The sequence below is a fragment of the Xenopus laevis genome, chromosome 8L, assembly GCF_017654675.1.
Source record: "Xenopus laevis strain J_2021 chromosome 8L, Xenopus_laevis_v10.1, whole genome shotgun sequence".
In the NCBI taxonomy this organism is placed as follows: domain Eukaryota; kingdom Metazoa; phylum Chordata; class Amphibia; order Anura; family Pipidae; genus Xenopus; species Xenopus laevis.
In genome coordinates, this window is record NC_054385.1 from 20727703 (window position 1) to 20742476 (window position 14774).

The 14774-nt window shown below is 39.6% G+C and overlaps 1 protein-coding gene across 2 annotated transcripts in view; it reads right to left on the bottom strand.

The window, feature by feature from the left end:
• Positions 1–1007: 1007 nt before the first annotated feature.
• lhx6.L (LIM homeobox 6 L homeolog) overlaps positions 1008–14774 on the bottom strand; it is a 100160-nt gene continuing 86393 nt past the window's right edge. Inside the window, exons 8-11 of one of the 2 annotated variants that reach the window (XR_005963502.1) lie at positions 11264–11438; positions 8064–8167; positions 5607–5899; positions 1008–2388 (exon numbers count right to left, since the gene is read on the bottom strand). Coding sequence is in view for 1 of the 2 variants with exons in the window: in XM_018229600.2 (XP_018085089.2) it covers positions 5879–5899; positions 8064–8167; positions 11264–11438 (300 nt within the window). In the remaining variant the exon portion in view is untranslated. Of the gene's footprint in view, positions 2389–4714; positions 5900–8063; positions 8168–11263; positions 11439–14774 lie in introns of those variants that run through there. The other variant, XM_018229600.2, reaches the window with a different exon arrangement.

The following is a 14774-nucleotide window of genomic DNA, read 5'->3' on the forward strand; positions in this document are numbered from 1 at the left end:
TTCATCTCAAAAACATTGTTTCCGCTCGATTATGTAGGCTCGAGTCAGCGTTGTGGGAAAGAGAGCACTAGAGCAGCTGTGCAAAAGCCCTCAGATATTTGTGATTTAAATTGGTGGCTGTACAGCCAGGTAGTGTGAAAGGGGTAGTCAAGTGGCTATTAAGACCATTGCTAAGAATTATTAACAATCATGGAGAGCTCTAAAGCTTGTTCAATGTAATAAGCCCAGTTTGTCTTTTTGCGTGGGTAACTGCTGAAGAGGTTGCAGCTGCACAGTCTCAAATAGCTTTAGAATGACAGCAATTACAAAGCAATTGCTTGTTTTCATTCAGTATGGCATATATGCAGTGTAACTCCTTAGGTCCTGACAAAAAATATACAATAAATAGTCTACAGCATTCAGCTTTAATAGCAGATAACAGTTAGTCATTCAACTTGTGTAAACTTTGCTTTCAATTGTATCACACTCTTTCATTCTAGCTATGTTTTATCCTCTAAGATTAATGCTAAGTAGTGAAATCATTTAGGATCATTTAGGAAAATCAGTCTCTAATCTATAAAGGTTGGGTAAATTCTACACAACTTTTGTTTGCTGATTGTTTTGCACCTGAAAAAAAGATAAATCCTCCATACTCTATGATTTAAAATACTGATATTAATAATTTTTTTTAGTTAAAGAAAAAACTTACTTGATCTCAAAGCTGGTGTTTATTTTTTGTCCTAGATGATAATTACCAGGAATGGATTATACAGAAATGTCTTCAGAAATGTCTTAAAGAAACTGCAGGATAGAGACCAAAACAATCACAATCTCTGCCTGCCCCAACCCGGCCTGATCTGACTACTCTATTGCCTAACGTCTTGTACCGCGACCTTTGGCCTAAAAGACTCTAGCTAACAGTCGTGCCCCTCTGCCTATCCAGAACCTCTAGCCTTGCACCTCTCATTTAAGTCCTGGTGGCATCCAAGTAGCTGAGGGCTCCTCCCGAGGCCAAAGGCGGTCACACTACAGGTGAAGCGCGAGCCGAGACCAGGGTGCTTGGCATTTGTTCTGGTGTTGGGTACCGACCGTGACAGATAACTTGGGGCAAAGCCAGGTTATCACTGAGACATCTAACAACTTTCTGCCAAAATTTTACAATTTGTGGACAAGACCATATTACATGTAAGAAATTAGCTGTAGGGAATTGACAGCTGGGGCAGGAGAGAGGTTTATTAGGAAAGATCCCATACAATGTTCCAGGCAGAATGCTTGCCCTTTCGCAACGATCTTGATCGAATGGAGAAGGCAAGAAGTTTTGCAAAGCTCTGTACAATTCTAGTAAGCTCCAACTTTTTAAATAATGATAATAAAAACATTTTTAAAAAAAGACCGTATGGGCAAATTTTTTGGGCTGTTTGGAAACAAACCTGTTTTTAACCTTTATTAAAATTATTAATGATGATTGATTAATGATGTGTATGTAGCAGTAACTTAAAGGGTAACTGACTATAATTGTGTCTTGTTAGTATGTGTAGCTGGATTAAAGGCTTATGGCAGCCTGAAACATTGTCTATGATGCTATCAACTATTCTACTGATATTGCATGTGAAGGCAGTTGGTCATTACAATATGTGCTTCTTTATCATTTTTGGGATTTTGGGGAGTGCTGATTATTGAACTATATCTTGCGGATGCAATTTTCAGCTCTGGCCCTGTGCCTTAGAATAAGATGCAGTCTTGTGTGAATAAGTGGGGAAAAAAATTAATTTAGGTAAATTTTATTTAGTACATAAATTGGACATTTACATTGCACAACATTTAAAGAATATTTAAAAAAACAGACATTTGCTTTTAAAAAGTGCCAACACATTTTTTTTTTATGAATAAATAATAAATTTGGGTTTTTTGTCAATTTACGTACATTGATGTTAAGAAAGAAATGTTACCATCAACTCATGAAAATAAATTTGTTCAGTTAAGAAAGTCTTTGTGTTGAAACATGAGGATTTTTTTGTAAGTAACAGCATAATGATGATAAACTTCAGAGGTTTTGGTTTTGTTCATATGACGTGAATAGTTCAGGTACCAAGGCAAAATGACTGCATATTATTGACATGCTATTCACACTGCACGTGTTCCTTGGCTTACGATTACCCATACATAAGAAAAACCAAGTTGAATGTATGAACTTCATTTCATATAGAGATGTGTTTCCCACAACCCATCTCTGTCTTTCTGCCACCGTTAAACAGAGTTCATTGGTTGTCTTCTAGCAGTCCTGGGCTGAATGCTCAAGCTGCAAGAAGCAGACTCGGGTTCCATATTTCTGCAAAGAAATGTCTGTTAAGCATTGCATTGTGTTTTCATCTTAGTGAATATCACCTTGTAAGAAAGATTGTGCCAGACCTAGAAGATAAAAATGGATTCCGTATTAATATTTTGTGATACTTATTCATTTGGACTTTACTGGGGTTATTTACTAAACTCCGGTCTGGCTTTTTGGGGCAAAACTCGATTTTTTCAGATTTTTTTTAAAACTCAAATTTTTCGAGATTTATTAAAGCCCGATGCTGCAAAAAAGTCAGAATCCAAAAATCCGCCATCTCAGACCTGCCGAGGTTGTGTATAAGTCAATGGGAGAGGTCCTTATCCTATTCGGATAATCCTAAACATTCCGTTTTTTTAGAGAAAGCCCACCAAAAAAATTGAGCAGTTCTGGAAAAAAAAATTAAAAATCGTACAATTTGGTTTTTCATTCGATTTTATTGAGTTTTTCCTGATCTGATTAAAATCAAGCTTTTTAATATATATTTATAAATATATTTTTTTTGTAAAAGAATCGTGGATTCTAGTTTGGTTGTTTTTTTTATTAATTAAAAAATCTGAGAAATTCGGATTTTCATAAATAACTCCCAAAATGAATGGTCAGCATTTCCCAATTTTAGCTTCCTGTCACTTCTTCGTATCTGGAAACCTGTTATCCAGAAAATTATGTAATGGTCATCTCCCACAGATTCCAGTTTATCCAAATTTTTAGAAATTATTTCCTTTTTCTCTGTAATAATAAAACACCACCTTGTATCCAAAGTAAGATATAATTAATCCTTATTGGAAGCAAAACCAGCTCCAAATTATGGAAAGACCTGTTATCCAGAAAACCCCAGGTCCCAAGCATTGTGGATAACAGGTCCCATACCTGTACAAGTCCAACATTTCTGCCTGTAATTGTTTTTAGGGTTTAGTTCTACTTTAAGTTGGGAAATTACTTCATTTTGAAAACTCATTCTACTTGCAGTATTTTGCGGAAAGCATGAGTCTGTATCACGTTCCTTCCAGTAATAAAATCTGTCATGTAATTTTTAAATGGTTTGGATTCTAGACTAGATTAGAATCAGAAAACTAAAGCTGGGCACACACACACAGGGTTGGACTGGGTCGAACACTGGGAAAAAACCTGAGACAGCAGCCCGATGGGCCCCCGGGCCCCCCAGTCCGACCCTGCACACACAGGCAAATTAATTGATGTAAACTTATTCAGAGTACTTTCCTGAGCACTATTACAATTTGCACTCATTTTTTAATTAATTTAATAATGTGAAAGACAACCAAAAGCCTGGTATTAGTCTAAAACAGCAACCACTAAAAATGGAAAATTAATGTAACTTGCAAAAGAGAAACAGCAATTCTGAGAGAAATAGCAATCAATTCTGAGAGATTAATTAACTGAGGCCAAAATATAGTACTGATTCCTTGAGGCATGCATTTCAGCAGAGTTTGCCAGCTTTACATTGGACATGTGTACAATCAGGGCCCGGAACTAGGGGTAGGCAGAAGAGGCACCTGCCTAGGGTGCAACGAAAGGAGGGCGCTGGGCAGGTACCTGTCTTCTGCCTACCCCTAGTCCATGTTCGCGCTCCCTCTCCATTCCCTTCCAGCTCTCTTCCCCTCCCCTCTTTTTCCACTCTCATCTGGTAATATCTCCCCTACGCTCCCTCTCCCTTGCCGAGCTCACCTCTTTGGTTTATCCCCTCCCCTCCGTCGCTCTGCGCATGTGTGCGCATCCTGGATGGGGGGGGTACGCGCACGGAGAGGAGTGCACGCACAGAGAGGAGCGTACGCACGCACATGAGCATGGAGGGGAGCTCAGTGGCCAGCTGGGTCGCCTAGGGCTTGGCCCAGCACTGTGTACAATGTACATAATGGCATCACTAGGGGTCGAAGTGAAAATTTTGAATTGAAAAAATTAGAATTTTGAGCTAATTTTTGTGTACTTCAACTAGGGAATAGTCAAAATTCGTTTTGAATTTGAAAAAAAAAAAATCGAATTTCAAAATTTATCATGTAAATTCGACTTCAGGATTCGGTTGGGGATTCGACCAGGATTCGGCCTTTTTCAGCAGGATTCGGCTTCATCCTTCTTGCCGGCCGAACAGAATCCGAATCCTAATTTGCATATGCAAATTAGGGGCGGGAGGGAAATCACATGACTTTTTGTCACAAACCAAGGAAGTCAAAAATGTTTTCCTCTTCCCACCCCTAATTTGCATATGCAAATTAGGATTCGATTCGGTCTGGTATTCGGCCAAATCTTTCGCAAAGGATTCAGAGGTTCAGCCGAATCCAAAATAGTGGACTTGGTGCATCCCTAACCATTTTCCATCTAAAACCTGCCGATTTGCTGTTCTAGCCTATGGGGGACCTTCTAGAAACTATCTGGAGTCAATTGGTGGACTTTGAAAAATCAAAGTTTATTTTGGAAAAACTTTGAATCGAATTCGATCAAAAACTGACCTATTCAATCGAAAATGTACCTATTCTGCGATTTTTTTCAAATCCGAAATTTTAGCCCGGATAAATCTGCCCCTAGAAGATACTAGGCCCTACATCAAAACTATCCCCTCTGAAAACTGTCTATTGAAATGGTTCAAAGTGCACGTGTGTCTCTTTGCTTCTCACAGTTTCTGCTTCCACTATTATTGCATATATGGCATGTCATGTCATGATGTTTCTGCTGCGGGTCTACACCAGTTAAACAGAGCCACACCTCTTAACCTATATTACACTCATTCAGCTCATCTGATTCAGACAAGTAGGGCATGGAAGTCCTAGAGTTGGATTATCTAGCTCTAGGACATGTCAATTCATGTATCTATGTTATTGTAATCTGAATCTCAATTTGTTTGTGTGTATGTATGTGATTTTGCAGCAGTAACTACCATGATAGACATGTTTTAGTTTAGTTTTGAGGTTTCATATGTAAAATTATAGAGAATATGTTGAAAAATATAGACCAACTGTAAAAAAATATGTAGCTGTATATGGGACCAAATAAAGCAGAAAAAGAGTATTTCATTGAAAAATAGTAGTCTTGCAAGTAAAGCATATAATAAGAGCAGGCATACCGATCATTTTAAAGATAGAAAAGATGATTTTCCTGGGCCACAATGCTTTGTATACTGAAACAGTATTCACTGTACCAGAATGTCCATTTAACACCATAAAAAATATTCCTTATTACACCACGATACAGCAAATTACGTGTAAATCCAATGTGTGCCAATGGAAAAAACAGTGCCTTTTCAATCTTGCAGCAATTTTGTTTTGTTTTTTTTGTCGTTGCTCACCTTTTTAGGCTTCAGAGAATTTATCATTTTGCCTTTAGTAAAATTTAGTGAAGCATTCTTTTGCTGTTCATATGTATGACTGCACTTATTCCATATCTGAGACATTTCCCACATTTGAGAGAAACAGTTTGTGAGTTGTGCCAATGGAAACTCGGTGCCAAGGCACAAAGTGCTGTTCCCTAAATTGAACCAGATGAGTAGTAGTCCCTTTCATCCTTTGCAGTAATAGTACAGAGGATAAAGTTGCTGAGGATGGTGCAGTATCTTGTTGGTTAGTACTGAAAAAGAATGACCTGCGAAAAAAGGGTGTGAGTGTTATTATCATGCCCAATAAAGCAATACACCAACACACGTAAAGGCGGTTTTATTTCCATGGAATGGGAGTGCTGTTTTTATTATGGCCACAAAAGAATCTAAACCTTTGCCGAATCCACAAAATTTTGTTAGCAAGGTCCACTTTAAATTTATTTCACACAACGAGTCTATTGGCTTAAAGGACATAGTGTAATGATAGCATTGTTCTCATTGTTTTCTTTTGGGCAAGTAATATCTTATAACCTTGCAGAAAACAATGGATCATAATTTAGCAATCATTTAGCTATTTTAGCTAATCAACTAGCAAGTTTCACTGTGTAGCAAAACCACTGCTTTCAATAACAGTTACCTTCACAATTCAGTATCATTTACATTTGTTTAATGAACTCATATTTATAGATTAAATAAAGGCGTAATGGTCTATCTAGATTTACTTAATTTCAAATAAAAAGGACCTCTGATCTCAATGTGGGTTATGGAGCAAAAGCAACCAAGAAATAGAGTAAAATACCCACATCTGACCTATAAACTTGTGGCTAAAGGTGGCCATATAAGTAACAATTCTCATCTTTCTTGGAAAAGATCTTTCCAAGAAAGATCGTTTGTTTCAATATACACATGTAAAGGTGGCCATACACTGAGAGATCCGACCGTTTGGCGATATCCAGAATTTTGCCGAATTTTGGCCAGATCTCGATCGGTGAAGCCTGCCGGGGGGGCCCATACTCGGGCCAATAAGATGCCGACATGGTCTGTCGGCAGCTTTTATCGGCCTGTGTATGGCCACCTTTAAGCTGAATCGTCAGATATACAGATAGAAACAATAGAATTCTACCGGTATCTGATGATTCAGCAGTAACAATGGCTGATGTTTGGGTGCCTTCAAAGACACTCGACCAAAATTTTCTGTCCGATATCCAAGTCTTCTGCCGATATCGGTCCCTTGTTTCCCACCATACATGCACCAAATATTGTAAGAACATTTGTTTCAAAACGATATTATCTGTGCAGTCTATGGCCACCTTAAGAAATGTGTCAAGTTTGCCTACAGCTTATGCCAGATATTCTGCTCGTAATGGCTCAACTATTGTTATGTTTAATGAGGGAATATATAGAGAATACAACTTGACTCCTAAACATGAAGCCCCTGCTGTTCTAAACAGAAGGACACAGGAAACTTTTATTGTGGTTCCAAAAATAGCTGTTGGGCTTCATTCTGAATTTACATCTTAAACATCTTCTTAAAGGGATACTGTCATGGGAAAAAAAATTTTTTTCAAAATTAATCAGTTAATAGTGCTGCTCCAGCAGAATTCTGCACTAAAATCCATTTCTCAAATGAGCAAAAAGATTTTTTTATATTCAATTTTGAAATCTGACATGGGGCTAGACATTTTGTCAATTTCCCATCTGCCCCAAGTCATGTGACTTGTGCTCTGATAAACTTCAATCACTCTTTACTGCTGCACTGCAAGTTGGAGTGATATCACCCCCCTCCCTTTTTCCCCCCAGCAGCCAAAGAAAAGAACAATGGGAAGGTAACCAGATAACAGGTCCCTAACACAAGATAACTGCTGCCTGGTAGATCTAAGAACAGCACTCAATAGTAAAAACCCATGTCCCACTGAGACACATTCAGTTACATTGAGAAGGAAAAACAGCAGCCTGCCAGAAAGCATTTCTCTCCTAAAGTGCAGGCACAAGTCACATGACCAGGGGCAGCTGGGAAATTGACAAAATGTCTAGCCCCATGTCAGATTTCAAAATTGAATGTAAAAAAAATCTGTTTGCTCTTTTGAGAAATGGATTTCAGTGCAGAATTCTGCTGGAGCAGCACTATTAACTGATTCATTTTGAAAAATTTTTTTTTCCCATGACATATATCCCCTTTAACTTCTTATTAAACTGAGGTGACTATCATTTCTTGAAGAAGTTTCATTCAAACTGCTTCAGCCTATTTTCAGAATATTTTGTTGAACTGGTTAAATGTAGACCTTGAAATTTGACTGATATCTAGACATTAATACATCTTGCAATAGCACTCCTCAAATAGACACGGGTCTAATAAGAAAAAATATCAAAATATGGCATTTCCCTTTTAGGCAGGAATGAACAAGCATATGACATATCTTTTCAACCTACCTTATCCCCTCTGTTAGACAATGTTGCTTCCATGTCAGCTTTGAGGTGCACAGGAGGCCCAGCATAGGGAAGTCTACAGTGCATCTGCCCACACTGTACTTGACCTACAAAATACAGTTCAGTAATACAGTAATTGTTTTAAGTGGATTATAATACCAAAGAAAGGTGAGAAAGACAAAGACATTTTCTCCATTCTAATGCAAATAAGAGTCTAAAGGGTCTTTAACCTTTTTCTAGATCAAGTAGAAAAAGGTGTGTCTTTTATATTACTAGGTGAATCTGCAAGAAAACATATAATTTCACCGTAAAAATCTATACTAAACCTACAAATAATTTGGCCAACATTTCCTAATTAGATCAAGAGTTTAGTGTATATATAGTAATGGCAAGTTTCAGGTATGGGTGGGTATTTTAGATTTATGGTTTTGCATATAAACACTCCTCATAACCAACTAGATCTGGACACGCCATCTAGATGTCTTGGTCCTATTGGATCTTCTTCAAATTCAGTATCCTCTAGTTTCATGACTTTTAAGGATTTGAACATGGGGTTGTGTGGTGATCGGCATATGCATTTTCACTGCTGCACCACTGGAGACTTTTGAATATCATCAGTGCTGTTAATCCTGACAAACATATACTACTTCTGCAGACTTCACCTATAGGCTTATTAAGCTAGCCTCCTCCTACTCTTTCTGGATCATTGAGCCATTCTGTGTTCTAACTGCTTTGATAGGAATCGAATTCCTTGACTCCAAAGTTCCTGAGTTCCTTGAGTTCCTGAGTTCCTTGAGTACAGAATGGTAATGGTAGAGTAAGTTTGTTCATCCACCCTGACCTTTGATTCTGTTATATAGACTTGCCTTTAGTCTGCTGTTACTCATTTGTTGATCTTTATTGTGTTCTCGCATTAAATTACTCACTCCTGGTTACAGGGGCGCTTCGCCAATGAGGCGACAGTCTCAAGTGGCAGCGCCATGCTAGGTACCAGGGGCAGCAAAAATGCCGCTCCTGATACTTTAAGAGCCGAATTTCTGGTTTTCAAACGGGAAATCCGGCTCTTCTAGCGCAGAGAGCGCAGTTAGGCTCTCTGCGCTAGTGCACTGGTCCTCTCTGCTGCCATGGTGGACCCCCCCAGACTGCCGCCCAAGGCTGCTGCCTTGGGCGGCGGAGGGGCCACGATCGCCCCTGCCTGGTTATAATTAGCACCGTAAAATATGTACACTGGGTTATCAAGTGCTTACCTGCCAGTCACAGTCTTGTGGCTGTACTTTACATTGCGTGTTGTCATAACTACATGTTTGTTATACTTATCAACTAGTATCTCATCTTGTCCTTTCAGGTAGGTATTAATTTACAGCTCCTATAATTGTCAGCTAAGTGTTTAGGTAATCAAGGCTTCGTTACTCTGACTTGGTAAAATGGAGCAAATAAATATACTACAAACAAAATATATCCTCAGTGCAATCTCACGCCTGGCGAATAAATTCGCCCATCACTATTCTATATAACACAGCCACAAAAACTTCTGGATAATGTCCACAGTACACTTGTCAAGGTATTCTTTCTTCTCCAACCTTCCTTGCCAATTTTTCTTTAGTACTCAAAACAGCAGAGATATAACAAAACACCATAGTGAAAAGCCCTAACACAATTAGACACGTGTCACAATTAGAGACATAGTGAAAAGCCCTGACACAAATACAGAAATTATAGACAATTGGGGCAATGCAATAAAAGGCACTAACTTTGCCCAGGTGCAGTAAGCTGTACCAACCAATCAGCAGGTTGTATTTACTGGTCACTTGTTTAAAAGCAAATATCCTATTGGTTGCTATTGGTTACTGCTCCTTGGGCAAACTCAGTGCCTTATATTATAGATGGGGGTGCATCTCAATATATGTGTATTTGTCACAAATTTTGAATGAGCATATTATAACAATTCCCCTTTTAAAGGGGTTGTTCAACTTCCAAAATTTTTTCAGTTCAGTTGGTTTCAGATAGTTCACCAGAAATAAAAACTTTTTCCAATTTCTTTCTATTTTCTATGTTTTATGTCTTTCTAATATTGAAGTGTAAAGTGTAATTTTTCACCCTCTAAAGCAGCTCTGGGAATGGGGGGGTCACCGACCCTGTAAATGGTTCTAAATTAGGGATGCACCGAATCCAGGATTTGGTTCGGGATTCGGCCAGGAATTTGGCCATTTTCAGCAGGGGGCAGGGAGGGAAATCACATGATGTTTTGTGACAAAACAAGGAAGTAAAAATGTTTTCCCCTTCCCACCCCTACTTTGCATATGGAAATTCGGATTCCGTTCGGTATTTGGTCTAATCTTTTGCGTAGGATTCAGGGGTTCTGCCAAATCCAAAATAGTGGATTCGGTGCATCACTATTCTAAATTGATACATTTAGTTGATACATTTCTTATCTTTGTCCCTGCTGGGCAGAATCCCTGAGTTTCATTAAAGGCAGCTGTTAGAATTGAACAATAGTTACTAATAATCCAGAATTGCTGCTGAAAAAAGTATTTCTCAGAATACTGAATTTCTCACTTTTTGTTTTGTTTTTCCATTTTGTAATTTTGGTTTATCCATTTTCATGGCACCTGGAGCCCACTTCTACATTGGTAAACTTATTGCCTACCTCATTTTATTCATGCACCTGCTTGAGGGTAGTACTATCAAACATTTCTAAGGGAGGCTGTAAGGGGCCACCAATAAGATCACTGGCACCTTAAAGCAACACACTGGGTGCCAATACCTGTATGCAGTGATGGAGTCAAAGGTGAACTTTAGTATGCACACACAGACGTCAAAAAGAGTTGTTCAGATGGAAAAGTGATTCTGAAATTGGAACCATATAAGTATGGCGTAATTCTGTTCCCTTGAATCTACTATTTTTGTACGGAGTAAGCACAGTGATGAAGAGGCCTTGTAGCGTGATATGCTGTGAATGTATACTGTTACTCAGTGGTGCTTTTCACCTCTACAGAACAATCATTAAATAAAAAGTGGAATAAAAGAACACATAATCTGGTGCACACTGCTCTTATTTATGTCAAAGAGATAACATTTGGTTCTCTATGTACACCAATGACAAGCCTTAAAACATCTCAGGACTTGCCTACAGCAACAGTTTCACTGCTAGCTTAATTACTAACTAAGCTACAGATATATCAATAGACAAACTTGTTACTTACTTTCTATGTATCCATGCAAAGTTACCATCCTTGTTCTTTCAGGACTGCTGAAAGGGGAGAAGTGAAGGTCATCTGACAATGAAGATGAAATGCGTGTTGGTGTAGGGCCAGGAGGAGGCATTGCGTGCTGAGGTGTGTGCTTTTTATGCCGCGCCCTGCAGTTCTGAAACCAGACCTTGGATTTAAAAAAAAGAATACAAATTACAAGGCATATATGATTAAACCTATGGTATAGCATATTCATTTTGTATTGGGATTAAAACGATCAATCCAGATTTTTACTTTGCAGGATGGCCTGGGGCCAGGACATTATACCCATTGAATTACTGCCCCTACCTAAAGTAGGTTGACTCTTATAAAGAGATTTTAATTTGCAGAGCAACATTTGGTACAATCTTAAAACATGACCGATGAGAGAACACTCTCATCCTAAAACATTACTTTATATATTCATTTACCAATTCCATTATTAACCAAATAGAAATTATACAGGCCTTGAGAAGGCAAGGTCTCATTTTGTCTTGGGTCTCCTGAACCTCTGTCTTTACTACCTAGCATTGTGCGTGGTATAATCATTAGTGGTAGAATAATGAAATCAGGCCTGTTATATGTCATTGGTGGGTACAAGGCAAAAAAAAAAAAACAACTGGTGTGCAGTCAACAGCCCCACATTCAAGTAATTTTGGCTCACTTTGCTTATGGAGATACTGACGTATAAAAAGCCTATGGATTTGTGGTAGCACAGACCCCCAAACGTTCATACCCATTTCCCTTCAGGTTGCTACCCACTCATTTAAGGAAAGTTTCTAACATCAGACTTGGAAGTTTAGGCATCTGGAATCCTCTGTTTACCATTTATCTCCTGCTGACAGCAGGAGATGGGCCTGTTACCGATCAGTAAGCGGAGCTTAAATCACAGAGACTCCCAACAAATATATAGGAGTTATTTATATCATAAAAGATCTTAAATGTATTTAAATATTTATATCTCTTCCAACAACATCTCCTAGTGGACATTAAGATATTTTGTGCAACCTGCCCTCTTCTCCTTCTATTTTTCATTAGACACCACTGGAGAGCAACAGTATGATAAGGAAAGAATAGCTATGATAAGTATCTGGTCACTGCTCCTTTATATTTAAAATTTTTTAGTGTTCTTTTGTCTATTAACTATGGGCAGTGCTTTGGCTTTGTATGAATTATTGGGTCACTCCTTCACTACACCTCTCAATAATAATGTTAAAATGTTGGTGTGAGCCACTGGCACATCAGTTTGTTTTGCTAGCTAGCAACTTTGAGGGACAACAAATGAGTCAGAGTCAAAAAAGAAACTAGGTGGCTGTAGCTATTGCAAAAATAAAAAATAGAGGTTTCGCACTCAACTTCAAAGGGCAGGCAACTCTCAGTAGTGTTCAATCCACAGTTGTATTCATACACACCAACCACAATATCTTAAAAAGAAATAGAGAGCAAACAAGGAAAAAATCCAATAGTGTATCACCAAGTAATTAGATTAATGATTCTAAATTAGCCATTACTAATTAGCAGGGAAAGTGAGTAAAATTTTGCAAGTAAGGGCCCACTGCGGTGCTCCCTCTCTTGCCTTTATACTCACAGACAAAATGTTAAAAATCACTCATCAACAACCATCTTGTTTCCATAGCAATTCGAAGATTACTGTCACTGAAGCGGGGCAAGCAGTGGTGAAACTAGAGTGTGCAAGGCCCCCCTGCAAAAAAATCTTTAAAGGGACCCAGCGCATTTCAATACCCATCCTCCCGCCCACTTCCCTCCTCCGCCAACTTCCCACCCTGACTATGCCCACTCTCTGTTGACTGTCCGTCCCCTCCATGGCTGATTCTGCCCACTCTCCGGCCCTTGCCGAATTGCACTTTGCTTCCCAGGTAAGAGAGCGTCTGGGGAAGGGTGGGTTTCTTGTTAGCTATAAAGGAAGCGTCCTCTATATTACGCCACTCGGTGCAAAGGAGAGAAGCATGAAAGATTTTATTGTGCATTAATTCTTTTAGTGTTGCATAAATAGTTAAAAACAGATGTCTACTCACAAATATAAAGACAATAGAAGTGGTAAGAATATCAATCAAAAAGATGTTGACTACTCCTGGCTTCCAACACGTTTGTGTGGCTCCACCCTCACTTCAATTGGGGATACACTATAGGAGTTGTGCTTGTGCATTCTCAATTTTTTTTAAAGATTTATAATAAAAGCAGCCGCTCACTATCTTAATGCAGAGCAGGGCCAGACCGGCCAGGACCCTAGGCAACCTGGCTGGCCGCATAAACAGCCATTTGCGGCACGTGCCTACTCTGCCTACCCCTAGTTCTGAATGTGATATCAGCACAAATGTCCTGGGCAGTACATCTACTGGCACGCTTTTGGGCTATCCACTAACTGAGGTGATACGTATAAGCCACCTGTGTAAAAGTGGCCCACAACAGCAACAATTGACTGCTCCAACAAACGAATTACCAGCTTATCCCCAATCTTTGCAATAGCAGGCACTCCTTTCAAAGGTCACACCGTATAGACCTCAATTAGCATCAACAAAAGAATAGTGAAAGGATGCCATAGACTGCAGAGCTCTGCTGCGTTAGTGCTTTGTAACACTAATTTGGTTACTTTCTCTTTAAATCACCACTTACCCTTGGCAATCCAGGGGCCCTGAGTCCCTTTTGCATTGAAAAGTACTGGGAACTGGGAATTACAGCGCAGTGCCTCCACCTAGTGAACACTGAGGAAGACACCTCAGGGGGTTACACTAGGAATAATAAAACACACAGTTTGCAATTTGAACCAATATAAACTTTATATAAACAAAAAGTAAACACTTGGGCAACTAATACACTCTGCACTCCTACACTGGGGACACGTGGGACACTCCCTAAACCACTATTAGGTGCTTAACTGTTGCTTCACACAGTCCTTGGTAGATATCACAGTCCTTGGTAGATATCACAGTCCCAATCCTCCTGAAGGGGTTAATAATCACACAGTTCAAATGATTGTCCCTTCCCCAGAGCTCTTACTCCCCAGGTAGCGCTACCTTATTCCCCAAAAGTACCTCTCCCTTTTGAATGTTGGCAGCAGCTCTCTCGTAGCAGGTAAAGGGTTAACAGCTGTCTTCAGTATGGGGCCCCACGCTTGTATCCGTGCCAGTATCCTCCCTTGGGTGGCTCACTCACCGGGGTGCTCTCAGAGGAATTCACACAGGAGATCACACACAGCTCTGCAGCAGAATCAGTCTCACTAGTGGCACCTTTCTCCTTCTGAGTTTGCAGCAACTTGGCAGGGGACAGGCTGGGCTCAATCTCCCCAGATTCAGCAGCTTCTTCTCTGCACCTCACAGTCTTACAGCTACTCACGCTGGCTCTCTCAGCTCTCTTCCTGGGAGACCCTGTGCTTTTGGCTCCAAAGTCAGGCACACCCTTTCTCCCCAGGATGCACTGGGGTTCCCAGCCAATCGGGTCACTATCCAGCATGCAACTGGGCTGG